Raw genomic sequence first — 16,197 nt, forward strand, 5'->3', positions numbered from 1 at the left:
GTCCCTTTGTGAACGGGTTCCCCCGTTTCAGGGCAACAGAAGTGAAAGGCGCGGTCTTTAGCAGCTCCGCTGAAAAGGTGCCAAAAAAGACCCACTGTAAGGTGGATGGTGTTTCCTGGAAGGTTGATTTTACGTTGCTTTGCATGCCTTTTTGGTCTAGGGGCGACAACGGACTGCTTGACTGCAGGTTCAATGGGTGGATTTTAAGCGGCGGAAACACAGCTGTGACAGTTGTCGAAACAGGAGACACTGCCGCGCGTTCGTCCTGGGACTCGCTTCCTGTCTTGTGCGTCAATGAAAGATGGATAGGGCGCTGAAAAGAGAAGCATTGTGTTATTGCCAGATGTAAGAAAGTACGCGCTGCGGGTGCGAAACGTCAGATTTTCTAACCGTGCTAACAAACGAATAAGAGACATGCGCACCATCGACGCGACCACAATCTTCGATGTATCACGTGCAGGGTTGAATAAAATCCGGATATTTTTAAAAAGATCCTCTCCAGTGGGCTTTTTTGTATAAACCCCGGATATTTCAGGATATTTTTGGAGAATATATACGAGACTAGAAATGTGACACAGACTCAAAACAAATGCGCTTTGCTGTTCTTGATTTCGTGTGACCTCTCATAGTTTATGTTTACGGAACTGCCTGTCCCAGCAGCACTGTATCAGTTTGTATTGCTTTCCCAAAAAGTGTAGTTCCATGCACGCGTGGAAGGAAGCGGAAGAAAGTCTCTTCCTGAATGGGCAGAAGTAGAAGAAGGCGGGGAAAAAGTTAAATAAGAAAAGTTCTAAGTTAAAACGTTACAAAGTTAAAAGCTAACGTTGCGCGCACCTGGGCTTTTGCAAACAGCTAGCCAACACTACAAGAAAATAAACCGGGAGTTTTCCGTGCGAAATTTAAATTCATATTGTCTTCGCATAACCATCTAGAGAAAATCTAAAAATTCCATATAAAATTGTGTGGATAAAATCCAAAGAAATCCACCGGATAAAATCCACGTGGATTAAATCCAAACAACCTTGATCACGTGCCTGCAGCGTGAGTGCGGTGTAAGTATATGCGAAGGCCCGTTCTTGGCATGCTGTATTTGTCAACGGGAAGGAAACGAACACCGATAAAACGAGGAAAAGTGCTCGCGAGGGAAAGACAAGAGCTTTCCTGCCCTTGACTTTGTCAACACTTTTAGTGGCGCGAGTCACGAAAAATGTTCAAAGCGGTTTATAACGGAAAACCCGGAGATCAACAACTCGGGGGCGATATATTTGATTTGTACGCCTCTTTCACGTTTTCAGCCTTTGCGAGTCACTCGTTTTCGCCGAACGCGATATGCGACGCCACGATACATAGACGAACGTAGAACGTTGCGGTTTTCTTGTCAGCTTTCCTGTCGCAGCTTCTAATGTGCATACAAGAACGAAGCAAGCGCATTGAAATCCATGCGTACACTAGGTGCAGTGGGAGCTGCTCTGTCGGCAACCGATAGGAAAAACGCCTTTACAAAGCGCATTCCTTCGATGCAGACGATAAGTTAGGAGCTGCTCCTTTTTTTTCGCAGACGACAGCCTTACGTGGCGCGTTGTACCGGCATGCACGTGTTTAGCCACGTGAAATGCACCAGCTGCTGCTTCAGCGATGATATACTCCCCAACTATCACCTTTTTTTTTTGCACGCTTTGGAAGATGAATCAGCGCGGTGGAAACATGACATGGATGGATACGGGGCGCTGATATATGTACACGCTGAGCCAACGTGGTCGTCACGCACGGCTGCTGAAATTGTCTGTTTCCACGCTATTTTCGCTTCCTCGCTATGCAGCTTCTGATCCCAGATGGGTTTGGCATGCTTTGTTCCCTTCATCCTCGTGAGAATAATCCACATGGTCAACCCCACATTTGGTCGAGTGCTGAGGTCTTGTTTTGAGGCTATATATTAAATAGTGGGAAGGAAAGCGGACTGTGGGAAATATATCAGTAGGAAAGCATAATTAGTAACCATCGTTGGGCTGGGGAGCACAATATCACGATAGAATTTCAACGCTTCGTGCTTGTCCTATTCTTTGCTCGAACGTACTTGTGAATATTTTTTCTTTCCCCATTTTTTTTCTTGGTTGTGTAACAGAGCTGGAAGCCACAAAATGTAACATTGACGTTGTAAAGTGACTGGATTGGGTTATGTTGTGTTGGGGTTGTATCGTGATGGCCCTTGAGTTACTTAGGGCATGTGTTTGACCAAACACTTTGAATGGCCATTAGAACTTATTATTGATAAACTCTCTTCTTGCAAGTTAAGTAGTCTACGTTTGCAGAAAGAGACATTTTATCCATGAGCTGTAGCACCATTGTTTTATTTTTTTGCTTCGTACAAGGAAAATAATTTCTGGTTTGCAATGCAGAAAATGCATATCTTGGTGGAGTGGAGTGTTCTGTGTAACATCGTGTATACCACATGCAAGTTAGCAGTGCTGGCAACAGTGGTTTCTAAAGATGCCATCCTCATCTGCCATTATTCATTACATAATTATATTCATTGGATAATAAGTCTTGCAAGGAAGCGAATAATACGGTAGAAGAAAAATGCAAAGTCACTAGTTTATATCACAAGTAGTTGCGATCACTATTGAAAAGAAAAAAAGAGAAGTCAGAGCAGTGTACTCTTCATAGGAAGATGTGATACAAGTGTATGCAGACATCCAGTTTTGGATGAATTATGATATGTCTCGCACATATATTTAACTTTTTGGGGTTTGGCAATTTCGTATTATTTATCTATTACTTTGTCAGTGTATTATTCAGTGATGGCCGCTAACTACTTCTACAGTAGTTTAACTATAACTACTAACTACTTCGCGATGGAGTAGTTTAACTAGTAGTTCAACTGCTTTTCAGGGGAGGTAGTTAAAACTACTTCTTTAACTACTGCAATGTATTTTAACTACATCTATAACTACTTAACGTTGTCCATCAACACCAATCCCATTCTATAGTATTCTTGGACACCTAAATATGAATCGCAAGCAGCGATAAAAGTGAAGATTTAATACACATGCACGGCACAATTGCTCTGCACCTCCGTTCTCATCAAACAAGTAGCTCCAGGTAAAAGTCGGAAGCACAATCGTGCCGTAAAGCTTGCGGTAAAATCAGAAGTAGTTGGTGCCTGCAGTAACGTAACTACTGTAGTTAACTACTCGAAATAGTAGTTTAACTAGTAGTTGCCACTACATTTCTGCAAGTAGTTAATAACTACTTTTTAACTACAATGAGGTAGTTTAACTAGTAGTTTAACTACATGTAGTTAACTACTGGCCATCACTGGTATTATTATCATTAGACATTATTGTAATAATTGTTTGCGTTTGTCAGTCCGCATGAACGATGGCAGTCGAAGAAAAGGAATTCAGCTTCCTTCAACTGACATCATTCAATCGAAGTATGCAACTGGGTGTTGTGAGGCTTGCATTTTGCTTGTTCTTTCATGTGTAATTGCCTCATCCACTACAATGTTACACGTCTTGTGGGCCTGCAATCACAACGCCACCTCATTGTCTTTCCAGTGATCTCAGTCACAACAAAATTTCACGCTTGGAGAACACCACTTTTCGGCGTACGCCTGTCCTGGAAACACTGTGAGCATTTTCTACCCATGTGTGTTCGACCCACTGCTACGGTGTGCCCGAGACGCCGCTCGCATGCACGTCACATGTTTCTCTCTTTCAAATTTTGCAGAAAGCTTGCACACAATCAACTGAGGGAAATTCCCAACCTGGGCTTTGTTCCAAAGCTGGAAGACCTTTCTCTGTGAGTACACGCCTCTTATGGGACACACACAGGACTAGAATTCGTTCAGGGAATTTGTTTCGTATCGCATGTTCCGTGTGTGTCACATGGAGGCTTTTGACTTTAACCGAGTTGCTGAAGTGTTCGGACTATAACTGCCTTTAGCTGTAGCATTGGCATTAACGGGAACTTGGCATCAACCTTGGGGATCACCCTCTCTTTTTACCAAGTTCATATCTTCTCACTATTTTATACTATAATGTACAAGATTACGATATATAAGGGCTTCGAAATTACCGGCTCTAGTTTATCTACTAGTTTTACACGGTTATTTATGGGTAGAAATTGTGCGTGCAGTTTTGTACGAAAAAAGCAACATTCTCCAAATTGTGTTTGCATGCTACGAAGTTGTACATCCTTAAGTGTTGCCTACAGCAGGTATGTGTAATGTAGATACGCACATGCATGCTGCACATTTTTCATCGTAATAACGTTAATTATTCGAGGAATACCTGCTGCGCTCGCCTCACCAAATATCAGATTGAAGTTCCTCGCTGCAGTGTTTTCCAAATCCAAACAACTAATCTAGCTGTATATGAGGGCTGTGCCTCACACCATTTAACTGCCCAATTGGCCAGTAGTAAGCAAATTTGCCCATTGATTGGACATTTGTAATCTCAAGAATTGGTGTGGTCAGCAAGTGTTCCTTAATTAGACAACTGTCTCCAAAAATTATGCTGAAGTGTTTTCCCCCTGCAATTTATCGTTCCAGAGCCCGCAACCGCATCAGGGTCCTGCTACCCTACATCTCCGAGTACCCGTCTCTACGTAGTTTAGACCTAAGCTTCAACAGAATCAGTGCCATTCCTGGGGGTATCTTCACAAACAGCTCAAGACTAGTCAACCTGTGAGTTTGGATCAGTGTTTGCCAGTGTTGTTCCCGTTGCCGGAATATGGTGTTGTGATACTTATACTCATTACTTCGGAAAAATAGTAGCGAAATACTGATATTGATACTTCTTTTTTGCCAATAAATTTTTCAAAGTATCATAAAATAATTTTTTTTCTTTCCAATACCCATAACAAAAAAAAGACAGAAAAAACATGTTAATTCGCCCGATACTTTTGCTGGAGATTTTGATGGAGAAGAAGTTGCATAACATGTGCAGCATTGAAATTTTTCGTACTTGAGCACTCCATTTGAGAGAGCTTCTCCGCAGTCTCTCCACTGATCACTATTGTGAAGTCCTGGCGTATTTTCTCAAGGATACCTGCAGCTTGTCAATATTTTTTTGCAAGATATCGAAGTCCTGGTCATAAACTGTGTTTTATATGATATAAGACACAGTTCTGCTCTAAAAGTTCTGCCATCATTTTGTCTGGGATATAAGTTATATCCCAGACAAAATGATGGCAGAACTTTTAGAGTTTCCTTGAAAAGAAACAAAAAGAACTTCAATTTTTGTTTCAGAATTCAGTGAGAACCATGTTGTAACAGTGTTATGTACAACACTGGTGTTTACACATTGCACATGCACATCGTTTTCATCCAGAGCCATCTTGTGTGATGTGCACAGCAAATGATGTGTATGCAACTTATGCCTTCCCAGGTCACTAAACTCCAACAGAATATCACGGATCGAGAAGGGTTCCCTCGACAACCTAACAAGGCTGAAGTCCCTCAGCTTGAACCGCAACAAACTTGCCCATCTTCCAAAGGACTTATTCCTTCAACTGCATTCGTTAGTCAATTTGTAAGTGTGTGCGCTACCGTCAGACTTACTGTGATTGCACTATTGTTCTCAGTTTACTTTCATTTTTCGGTCGTGAAGCGCGATTTCAATAGGAGGGGAGAGCAGTTCGGCGTGCCGGTGACAGGAAGAGATTGATTACCATTCTGAAGTTTCCTCTGGGCGGAAAAATAATTCCGCAATTCTATACCATGAAAACTTCCTCAAAAATAACCTTGAGCATTGCTTCATGCAGCCTTTTGTTAGATGTAACACGTGTACATAACCTAGCAAAACTATGACGAGTTCCATGCAGTGTGTTAGAAAGCTGTTGAGCATATTATTTACTTAGAATAACTTCAAGAGGCCTAAAAAGGGGTGTTAGAGTGGTTAAAGACAATACGACAGCCATTAATCTTTGCGACTACAGAAAAAGCTTAAAGGAACTTCTTATCTGCTCGTGACGTAGTACTTTACAGGGTGGGAGCTCTGAAAGATCAGTCACATTTTCGCGCATGACGTGATGCTTCCATGCCCGATATCTCGTTGACGCACGACTTCCGCTACCTCAAAGTAAAGCATTTATGCCAGAGAAACTTGCGAAAAAATTGTGGTTAGCAAGCACTGTGTAACAAAATAAATATGACCATGCCAACTTTCGTCTCAATCCATCGGTATAGCGCATGGAAAATGTACGAAGACGAAAGTTTGTGTTGTCGTATTTATTTTTTTAACGCTGTGCATGGCAACCACGATTTTTTTGTACGTTTCTCTGGCACAAATTATTTACTGTGTGGTAACGGGAGCCTGTTTCTCAAGTAGGTGTAGCGTCACACGCGAAAATGTGACTGACCTTTTATATATCAGGGGCTTACAGTAATAACTGTGAGTGGTTCTTGCAAGAGGGTATTTACACCGTCACTTCCGTTTCTTTAATGGTTCCTATGGATTTGTCGGTATGTAAGCCAAATAAAAATATATGTTCGTTTGCCTGGTGTATAGGGAACTGAACAAGAACCGTATTGAAGAAATTGAGGGCCTCATCTTCAAGGGCCTTGCATCTCTGAAATCATTGAGCCTTCGTCATAACAACATCGGCGTGATTTCTGACGGTGCGTTCTTCTACCTCGGAAATGTCCGCTCACTGTAAGTTTGCCTGCTTGTTTAGGTGCATAACAGTGCACAGTCTTCAAGATCTTCTTTGAGAACATTGAGCACAGACAGCTTTGAGGTTCCATGACTTTAGCCACTATAATAGATGGGAAAATTCGCTCACCCATGAACATCATTTCACCATCGCGTAATTGATAATGTTGAGTGATGGGGAGTGATATGATGTAATGTTGAAGTTGATGTTGAATGATAAGCTTTTGGTTTTGTAGTTGAAGTGTTGTAATGTTGATGTCGAACGATGGGTTACTACGTTGACATGATGTGATGGGCTGCGAGTAGAGCTCACCTTGATGTGGTGTTGAATAAATTTTTAGAAAAGTGCCGACTCATGGCCACTATGGTATACATACTCATGTGTCTTCCTCATTCTACCTTCCGCAGGAACCTTGATTCTAACAACCTCACCATGGTGACAAAAGGAATGCTGTATGGGCTGACAGCACTCGAATCACTGTGAGAAAACTTTCATTGAGCTCTCTACCAGCACGGTTTCTTCCCCTCGTTAGTGCTAAAATGTGCCATTGCCTATTCCAGCAACCTTACAAGCAACAACATTACTGAAGTGGGCATGGATGGCTGGGAGTACTGCCAGAATTTGGCTACATTGTAAGTGCTCATGAAATTGCTACCTCTGTGCACTTTGTACGCCGCAGCAATCACTCGTACACCATCAAGGTGACCTTAACGCTATTCAGTAACATAGGAGTAACGTGGAGGGATTCATGTGGAGGGAACATGCACATGAATGATACACTTTGCCGTGACGTGTAATCTCAAATAACTGGCGATTGGAGTTCTTTTCAACAGCGAGCGAGGGCATTGCTCTCGTGGTGCCACTTGCAGGGGAGTGACAGAGTCGCTGGCAAATTTGTCGCCATTTTTTGTAGGTTCAGAGGTCCTGACCGTCCCGACCTCCACTTTCATCACGTTCACTGTTCATTTGGTGTGTCTAAGTTCTTGTATTGTGTGAATACATTATCTGTACCATATCCCAATGTTCTCAACATTGATAGTATTCTAAACATCACTTAGCAGTGTGTGAGAACCGAAAGCAAACTTTGCTGGATCTACATCATGGCGACTGTCTCGCCTTTTTCAAGCTAGTGCCCTTTAGGGGGGTGACGCCAATGACTAGACCCTATCCTTCGATGAGCCCAGTTTCCTCTAGAAAGAAGGGAATTCTGTAGGCCTATTCTTTATGTGGGACTCCTCCCTGTGTGAGACACATCGTCATATTTTTTTTTACTAATACACCGCAAACAACGGTGGTAGATCGAGTATTGCTTGTGAGAATAAGTAGAGCCTATAGTTTTCGGGAAATATTTTTTTCTAAATTCGGGGAGTAAAAATTGGGTAAATAAACACCTGCTCTAAATTCATGCAAATTCGGGTGGAGAAACTTCCAGTACACTACATTCGGGGAGAAATCGGGCTCAGTTACTCAAATTGTACTGGTTCGGTACAAACGGTGATACAACTGCGTTTGCTGCCAAACAAGTTAGTGTACATTCCTACAGACGTCTCAGTGATGGCAATTTGCCGGGTAAAAATCGGGTTTCACCCCAGAGAGGCAACCTTCGATTTGGGGCGCAAATTCGGGGAAGAATCGGGTTAAACACTGAAACTTCAGGCTCTAAGAATAAGGTGTCCTGAATCATCGTCAAAATAAAGTCGTCGTTGCCGTTGTATGGCCTACTTTGCTCTACGGTGTACAGCCACTGCAATTTGCTTTGCTGTTCCGTTTTTCAGAGACCTGACTCTCAACCGGCTGCAGGCAATCACAAAGAGCACATTTGCCAGGGCTGCATCTCTGGTCCGCCTCTTTCTGGACCACAATATAGTGTCTTACATCGAAGAAGGTGCCTTCAAATCTCTACACAGGCTGCAGGAGCTGTAAGTTCACGCGTCACTTCTGCTTCACTTCCGCGAGCGACCCGCATTTTCCTGCGGGAAAACTTCATTAATGGCTATTCCAACGCCACAGGCACTTGAACCACAACGAGATCTCGTGGACAATGGAGGACACGCGGGGCCCGTTTCTTGGCTTAAACCGCCTGGTCCACCTCGGCCTGGGTGACAACCTCATAAAGTCTCTGACGGGTAAAGCCTTCTCTGGCCTGGGACGACTGGAAGTTCTGGACCTGTCCCACAACCCGATCACCACCATACATCAGAACACTTTCCTCCCACTGCAGACGTCCCTGCGTGACTTGTGAGTTGATCTGCCATTTGTGCTTGATGTGGATGATGACCAATAACCATACTCATTGTCAGTTGTGTTAGGCGTAAGATTCCGTAAAGCGCGTAAGGGTGAAGGCGCTGCCTTTGCGACATTATTATTGAGTTAAGACAATTCAATTTGGCAGGCGCCTGGACACAAATAACCTCCTGTGCGACTGCAACCTGCGCTGGTTGCCTGCCTGGATTGCGAGTATGGGGTTCCAGGCAAAAGTGAGCCTTTACTGCGGGCATCCAGAAAACCTGAGGCACAGAGCTGTGCTCAACCTGCATCTGAATAACTTCACCTGCGGTGAGTAGGGTTTCACCTGGTTGTAGTCAATCTCCTTCCAGAGCTGCATGTAGTGAAATACTGAATACATGTTTTTGTTGAAATGGCTGTTGTGCTGCACATTATGCAGTTAGATGCAGTGTTGAGAGCAAGCACATCCTCCCTAACCCAATTAGCCAAATTCGTCTGTGAGCGCTACGAGGAATTCTGCGGCTATTCGAATGTCCTGAAGATGCCTAGGAAAGGTCACTATGGCATATTTGGTTTAATGGCAATGTTCCCGGTACCATTCTGTGTCGTCAGTTAGCAGTGTCGTGAGTTATGCCATTCGTGGGCTACCACATAGCTAAGATAGCGCAAGTTCAAAAGCCGTGCTTTCGTATTCACGAAAGTATTATATACTATATAGTATTGCAACATATTAAACCAGCACGTTGTCTGATACTAAAGTGTTCAAAAGAATTACGAAGATTGTTTTTTTGTTGCTCGTACACATATTTTGATAATACGTCAATCACGTACAGTTTCAAACCATGACGCATCACATCTTGTTGAAGCTTCACTTCAACATCAGCGAGACATCTTTGATCATATTGTAAAGAAATATAATCGTGCAGTTTACTCAGAGCGTTACATTTGTTATTTTCTGCAATATTCGCTACATGAGATTCAGACGTAAGCAGGAACATTCGTTATTTTGTTGATGGCGCTCTGGAATTATGAGTTGCATCTCCGGTCGGCGTGAATGTTCACTGCGATGTGGAAACAAATAATGACCATGTACTTAACAAGTTGCCTCTTCTTTACTTGGCTAATCATGTAGCCTCCCTTCCTCTAATGTGCAGAGACACTGTCATAGCATAGTTCTGTCAGAGGTCACTGTGCCATTTGCCCTGGATTCATGACTGTTTTCTTTTGCATTCCAGATGGTTTCCAGAAGCCAGAGATCTTGGAAAGCCCCGAATCCAAGATTGCACTAAAGGGTCAAAACCTCACCCTGATTTGCAAGGCCAGCAGTACAAGTGGCTCCACTTTGGAGTTTCAGTGGCGGAAGGAACAGAAGGTAACCGACCTTTAGCAGGCTGCGAGCCACGAATCATGCGTCTGTTCTTGGGCACAACAAACTCATTCATTCATTGAAACGTTCATACCTCAGAATTGTGTACATAATGCCAAGTTGTACGTCAGAATGACGTAGGTTCTGGAAGATTGGCCCCTGTACTTCCTGTACGGATAACGAAATCCTGATAACCGAGACAAAAGCCAATGGTAGCTGGTTCGTTCCCGGTAATGAAGTCCAGATGAGTAGTTCTCCCGGATACCTGAATTCCGGATAAGGAAGGCATGACTGTAGCCTCTGGGTGGAAAAGCAAACAAATAAAGTGTGTGTCTCGCATTTTGGACAAGTGATAAGATACCTAGTGGCTGTTCTGATTGCGCAGTGCCTAGTGTTCTCCAGTGCCTGTTTGGTGACTGACTGACTTTAGTACTTTAACAAGCTCATTTTCGGGAATTTTTTCAGTTTTACTCCACGTGGTAATGATGTGAACTGGGAGGAAAAAAGGGGTTTCACTGGGTTCCACACTTTTCGAAAATCGAGGGCCAAAAATTCGTTTTTTTTGTTTCAGGAGCTCTAAAACAGGATAGGAGCAACAACAACTACTACAACTACCTTATTTTTAAGTGGAATCAGGATAGAATTAGGTGATATCAGGTGGAAAAGCAGATTTATGGGTGAAAACACCTTTCACATTTCAGATGAACATGGGTGACTGTGCTGAATGCATAGTACAGAAGTTCTCTAGTGCCTGTATTGGTGGGCTACCTCACGCTTTGTGAAGTTAGTTTTCGGGGGTTTTTCACGTTTTACCGTAAGCGTAGATGGTGCAGATCGGGGAGTACAAAACGGGTTTTACCATGTTCAACCCTGGAACACAAGGCTTATCGATAAGACCTTGTTTCAGATTGCAATCACTAATTTGTTACCATCATATAATCCTGAAAGTCGCAGGACATTCCAGGCAGCGCAGTGTACTGAATGTCGAGTGCAATAGGGGTTGACGGGCAGGTGGGAGGCCCTGAACAGACCCGTGAAACTGAAGAACATTGACAAGGCACATACCGTCCACCCCCTATTGCACTCTAGTTTCAGTACATTGTGCTGCCTGGGAAGGGGCCTCTCCAAATAAGGTTCTGCTATACTCGAACTAGATGGTTAATGTGTGTTCCTTTTCTGTCGTGCAGCTTTTCACCGACGGCGAGACTGAGTTGTTTCAAAGTGCCGAGCCGGGTGATCGGACGGTGTTCACCAGCCACTTACACCTGCGTGACATCCAGAACAAGGACGAGGGTCACTACCAGTGTGTCATCCGCAACCAGTTTGGATCTGTCTATTCCAACCAGTCATACATTAGAGTCTATGGTAAGGCAATCTCCTATATGTAGAGCTTGAAGTTTTCGGGAAATATTTTTTCCTACATTCGGGGGGTAAATATCGGGTAAATAAACATGCGCACTAAATTCATGCAAATTCGGGTGAAAAAACTTCCAGTACGCTAAATTCGGGGAGAAATCGGGCTCAGTTATTCAAACTAACTGTAGTGGTTTGGTAAAAACGGTGATGTAACTGCATTTTTCTGCCAAACAAGTAAGTTAGTGCATTCCTACAGACATCCCAGTGAGGGCAATTTGCCGGGTAAAAATCGAGTTTCACCCTAAAGAGGCAACCTTCAATTCGGGGTGCAAATTCGGGGAAGAATCGGGTAAAACCCTAAAACTTCAGGCTCTACCTATATGCTATGGAAGCAGGTCAGCCTTTTCCTTTCCCCTCATTCACGTAGGACGGTTGTCATTGGATCGCTCTCAGATAAGGTACCACAACTACTGCACGTGAAGTCCACGTTGCTTCATCATTTTCACGCTAGTGTTGTGGCGCGTCTGCGAATGCCCCCTTATTGCTGCCTTCTGAGTGGACAGACGCTTCGTCACGCGCTTTCTCCAACCTTTTCTTTCTCTCATGTGCGGAGACGTACTGTCGTAGCGTAATGTCAGAGGCAAGATATGCATCTGTTCATACTAATCCTGACCAGCACTTTGTTACACCCCATCAACGGGCAGAAGAAAAAAAAAGGAAAAGAGGCAGAAAGTAACATCAGTTCATACTTGTGTGTGAAATTGGGCGAGCGTCAGAATTACGGGTATCTTAGAATCATGTAAATACGATATTTGTTGTCAGTCGTCCGTGTATCATTTAATTGTATTGGGGGGGTGGGGGGGGGTATTTCTATGGAACCAGGTTTGTTTTCTTAACATGAGGCTTTTAAGGCTTTAAAGCATGGTTAAGGCCCTTCTTTTTCTGCGATTCCGCGATTCTGCAAAAATTCGCGGAATTGTGGGTCTGCCGCGGAATATGAGGTTTTGCGCAGAATTTTGCAGAAACCGCGTGCTTAACTCAGTTTATGCGCGGGATGAACGGACTTTGCTCGCACCGGATCGGCTTGTGTTACAGCGTAAGTGTGCCAACCGGATAAGGCCACCAGGCCGTGATATGGCCCCATCTGTGTGCTGGAACAACCCTCTAACTCCTCTCTCTAACCCTCAACCCTCTCTGGGATTCTGGAGTGGAATGCAAATGCTGACCCCTGCTTTGGTGTCCATAGCTGTCAAGTACCTCTGTGTGACAGTAAACTCTGTGCATGCAGAGAGGTCACTTAGCAAGTACCGTTTGATAGTCAATGACAAACGTCTCTCCCTCTCAGAAGAAAGTACAATGTACCTTGTTATGCTAAGTCACAAAAGTTTTTGGAGTTGTAACCGTGTTTCTCCACACTAAGAGCTAACAGAGAGTATTTTCTGTCAGAACTAGGGCAATTTGCCTTTTACCGCGGAAAAATGCAGAATTCATAGCTCCCTGCTGCGGAATTCAGGATTTGCCGCAGCAGAAAGAGAAGGGCCTTAAGCATGGTTGTGTCCGCTCTTGGTGCTCTGCGAACCCATTCATCAACTCGTGTAGTATGCCTCCGACTAAAATATGCCGTAGTTAATCTCATGGTGCTCTCAGTTTTGCATCTGACAGTTGAGCTATTTTATCTGCAGTTTATCCAACGTTTGTGAAGCAGCCCGCCGACGTGATGATGCCAGCGGGCAAGACGGCTCGTCTGGAGTGCGGTGCGCAGGGACAGCCTGCCCCGGTGGTAGCCTGGCAAAAAGACGGCGGAGACCAGTTTCCGGCCGCCCGTGAACGACGTATGCACGTCATGCCTACAGATGACGTCTTCTACGTAGTGGCTCTCAAGCCCCAGGATTCTGGCGTCTACACCTGCACTGCCACAAATCCGGCGGGCACCATCAAGGCGTCGGCAACGCTCACCGTGCTCGGTAGGCATGGCACAGTGATCTTTTCTTATCTCTTTCTTTGCTGGTCGTACCTTCGTCTTCAACGTAGGATACTTCTTTGCCCGAAGTTGCCCGGAGCATTACAAGATTAAGCTAGATTTCAATGCCTACTGCTGCTGGTGAAATTGTTAAAGGTGCATGGCAACAGCGTCACGTGATGGAGCATAGCTGTGCATGGTACTTACCGCGACTTACTGCGACTTTTGCCTTGAGATGATGGCAGAGGCACACGAGATAAAAAGTAGATGGTGAAGAAGGGTCTTACCGGGTTCAACCCAAATTGTAAGGCTCTGCTTATAAATAGGGCTTCGTGTTTTTGTGGTTTTTATATTTTTTAAATATTGGATGGTCTGGGTTGAAACTTGAAAGTAAGAAAGGAGCACTCTCTTCTCGCATTTTAAATGAACACAAGATTTGGAACTGCCGTTCCTGTTGTGTACAGTAGAGCCCTGCACCATCCGCAAGTATATTGCGGATATCCGCGGATATCCGCAATATACTTGCGGATTCGGATGAAAATTTAGCACTTTCTGCGGTGTGCGGATCGGATGCGGATGGCTCCAGGTTGGATGCGGATCGGACGCGGATACGAAGGCAGCGGATCGGTAGCGAATCGGATGCGGATATACCGCGTGCTGTCATTTTTCCACCCGCAATTTATTTGTATTGCGCGCCGACAGCCGACAGCGAGCGCATGCTCTGGTTCACCTTTGACCATGCACGGTGCCAAGACGGGAGAGGAGGCATTCAGGCGTCTCGAACCGCGCGAGCGCCGACGAGGTAGCGTTCCACGCGTTCCAGAAGTCTCTCCATATCGCGTTTGTTGAAAGGTTTACCTTTGCTTGTCGTCATGACTGAGTCCTTCCGTGACAGCATGGAGGCATCCGAAATTATACCAACATGCTTCCGACGGTCTTTACGCGTCTTTCGAAATGTGCGGATTTTTGCGGATCGGATGCGGATGGTGCGTTTTGCTCAGCGGATCGGATGCGGATGTAAACTGTTGTGTATGGTGCGGATGTGGATCGGATGCGGATAACGTGTGCGCGGATGCGGGTCGGATGCGGATGCCAAAAACCTCATCCGCGCAGGGCTCTAGTGTACAGTACTTAGCATTGTTTGCAGTTCCTGTATTGGTAACTGAATTGGCACATTGCCAAATTTTCATGTGTTTGGGGGATTTTTTTTTAACCTGAAGTGGCTGTGCAAATCTCGGTGTAAAAGTGGGTTTGATTAGGTTTAGCCCTAAAACACAGTTTATACACAACCAATGATTTATATGATACCAATGATAACAGGGATTTTCGGGGGGGTTCCCGAAATCCACCATTAAGAATAAACGTTTAAGAATAAAACATTCAAGAATAATCTGCTTAAAAAATACACGGTTAAAAATATATCTCCTAAAATAAACCGCTTACTATCCCCGCTTAGAGATCACCGTTTAATAATCCACCATTAAAAATAAACTGTTTCAAAATCCCCTCACCATCTAGCACGGAGGCGGACTGATTGCAATTTGCGCCGGGTTAGATCATGTTATGTTAGGTTAGTTTAGTTTGGTTTCGGTTAGTTTAGGATAGTTTAGGCTAGTTTGGTCCTGTGAGGTTAGTTTAAGCCCCTTGCTTACAGTTCACCTTGATTTGGGCCATACCACATGACCCTAGATACTGTAGGGTGGATTTGGGGGGATTCTGAAACAATTTATTTTTAACGATATATTCCTAATCGTGGATTCTTTAGCGTTTTTATTTAAAAGTGGGATATTTCGGCGATTATTTTTGTGCGTTGTTTCTTAAGCGTATATTCTGGGAGATATATTTTTAACAGTGGGTACTTACGCGTTTATTTTTGAAAGATTATTTATAATGGTTTCAAACGGGATACACCCGGATTTTCCCTCTGGTTCCTTCAGTTCAATGCTAATTATATGTATTATATGAATGAATGAAATAAAATGATTGATTGATCGAATATGAATGTTCCTTCTTTTCTAAAGCAGCCACCATTTCCATTTGATGCTCCTTACAGAACGGCCGGCCTTTGTGCGCCCCATGCAGAGCAAACAGGTGAAAGCTGGGCAAAGTGCAGTGCTGGAGTGCTTCTCTTCGGGCAGCCCCAAACCCTCGCTCTCGTGGCTCAAAGACGGCACGCCCCTCATCGCGACAGAGAGGCACTTCTTTGCGGCAGAGTCCCAGCTGCTGGTGATCATCGAGAGCGAGCCTTCCGACAGTGGAGAGTACACCTGTGAAATGTCCAACAAATTGGGGGTTGAGAGGGGAATCTCCCTGCTCAAGGTGGTGCCTGGTAAGTTTGGGGACCTATTCTTCGTAGTTCTTGTTATTATATTTATCTGCTCAGTAGCATGTAGCCAGGACTGTTGTTGCCTGTCTCTTGCGGGTGCCTCGCCGACGCCATTGCACAGAATTGTACCTTTATCACTGTTGAGAACGGGAGGCGAGGCCTTTTTGTGACACTTATGCAGTTACGTTATTTGTCACAAAAAGGCATAAGCCCCGTGTGTTTCACAAATCAACCGTGATAAAGGTGTCATTCCGCGCAATGGTTGGCCTTCAGGGTGCTATACGGTGATGTTCTTTTTTGTAAGAG

At 44.3% G+C, this 16,197-nt stretch overlaps 1 protein-coding gene across 1 annotated transcript in view; it reads left to right on the plus strand.

The window, feature by feature from the left end:
- The window catches only part of LOC135400330 (leucine-rich repeats and immunoglobulin-like domains protein 3), a 72,527-nt gene that overhangs the window by 46,707 nt on the left and 9,623 nt on the right, over window positions 1-16,197 (plus strand). Inside the window, exons 3-16 of the mRNA XM_064632161.1 lie at window positions 3,558-3,629; window positions 3,730-3,801; window positions 4,553-4,687; window positions 5,391-5,534; window positions 6,513-6,656; window positions 7,065-7,136; window positions 7,218-7,289; window positions 8,433-8,576; window positions 8,668-8,895; window positions 9,050-9,213; window positions 10,119-10,255; window positions 11,437-11,614; window positions 13,288-13,569; window positions 15,619-15,894. Coding sequence (XP_064488231.1) covers window positions 3,558-3,629; window positions 3,730-3,801; window positions 4,553-4,687; window positions 5,391-5,534; window positions 6,513-6,656; window positions 7,065-7,136; window positions 7,218-7,289; window positions 8,433-8,576; window positions 8,668-8,895; window positions 9,050-9,213; window positions 10,119-10,255; window positions 11,437-11,614; window positions 13,288-13,569; window positions 15,619-15,894 — 2,120 coding nt within the window. The remainder of the gene's footprint in view (window positions 1-3,557; window positions 3,630-3,729; window positions 3,802-4,552; window positions 4,688-5,390; window positions 5,535-6,512; window positions 6,657-7,064; window positions 7,137-7,217; window positions 7,290-8,432; window positions 8,577-8,667; window positions 8,896-9,049; window positions 9,214-10,118; window positions 10,256-11,436; window positions 11,615-13,287; window positions 13,570-15,618; window positions 15,895-16,197) is intronic.

The sequence above is a fragment of the Ornithodoros turicata genome, chromosome 7 (genome assembly GCF_037126465.1).
Source record: "Ornithodoros turicata isolate Travis chromosome 7, ASM3712646v1, whole genome shotgun sequence".
Classification (NCBI taxonomy): Eukaryota; Metazoa; Arthropoda; class Arachnida; order Ixodida; family Argasidae; genus Ornithodoros; species Ornithodoros turicata.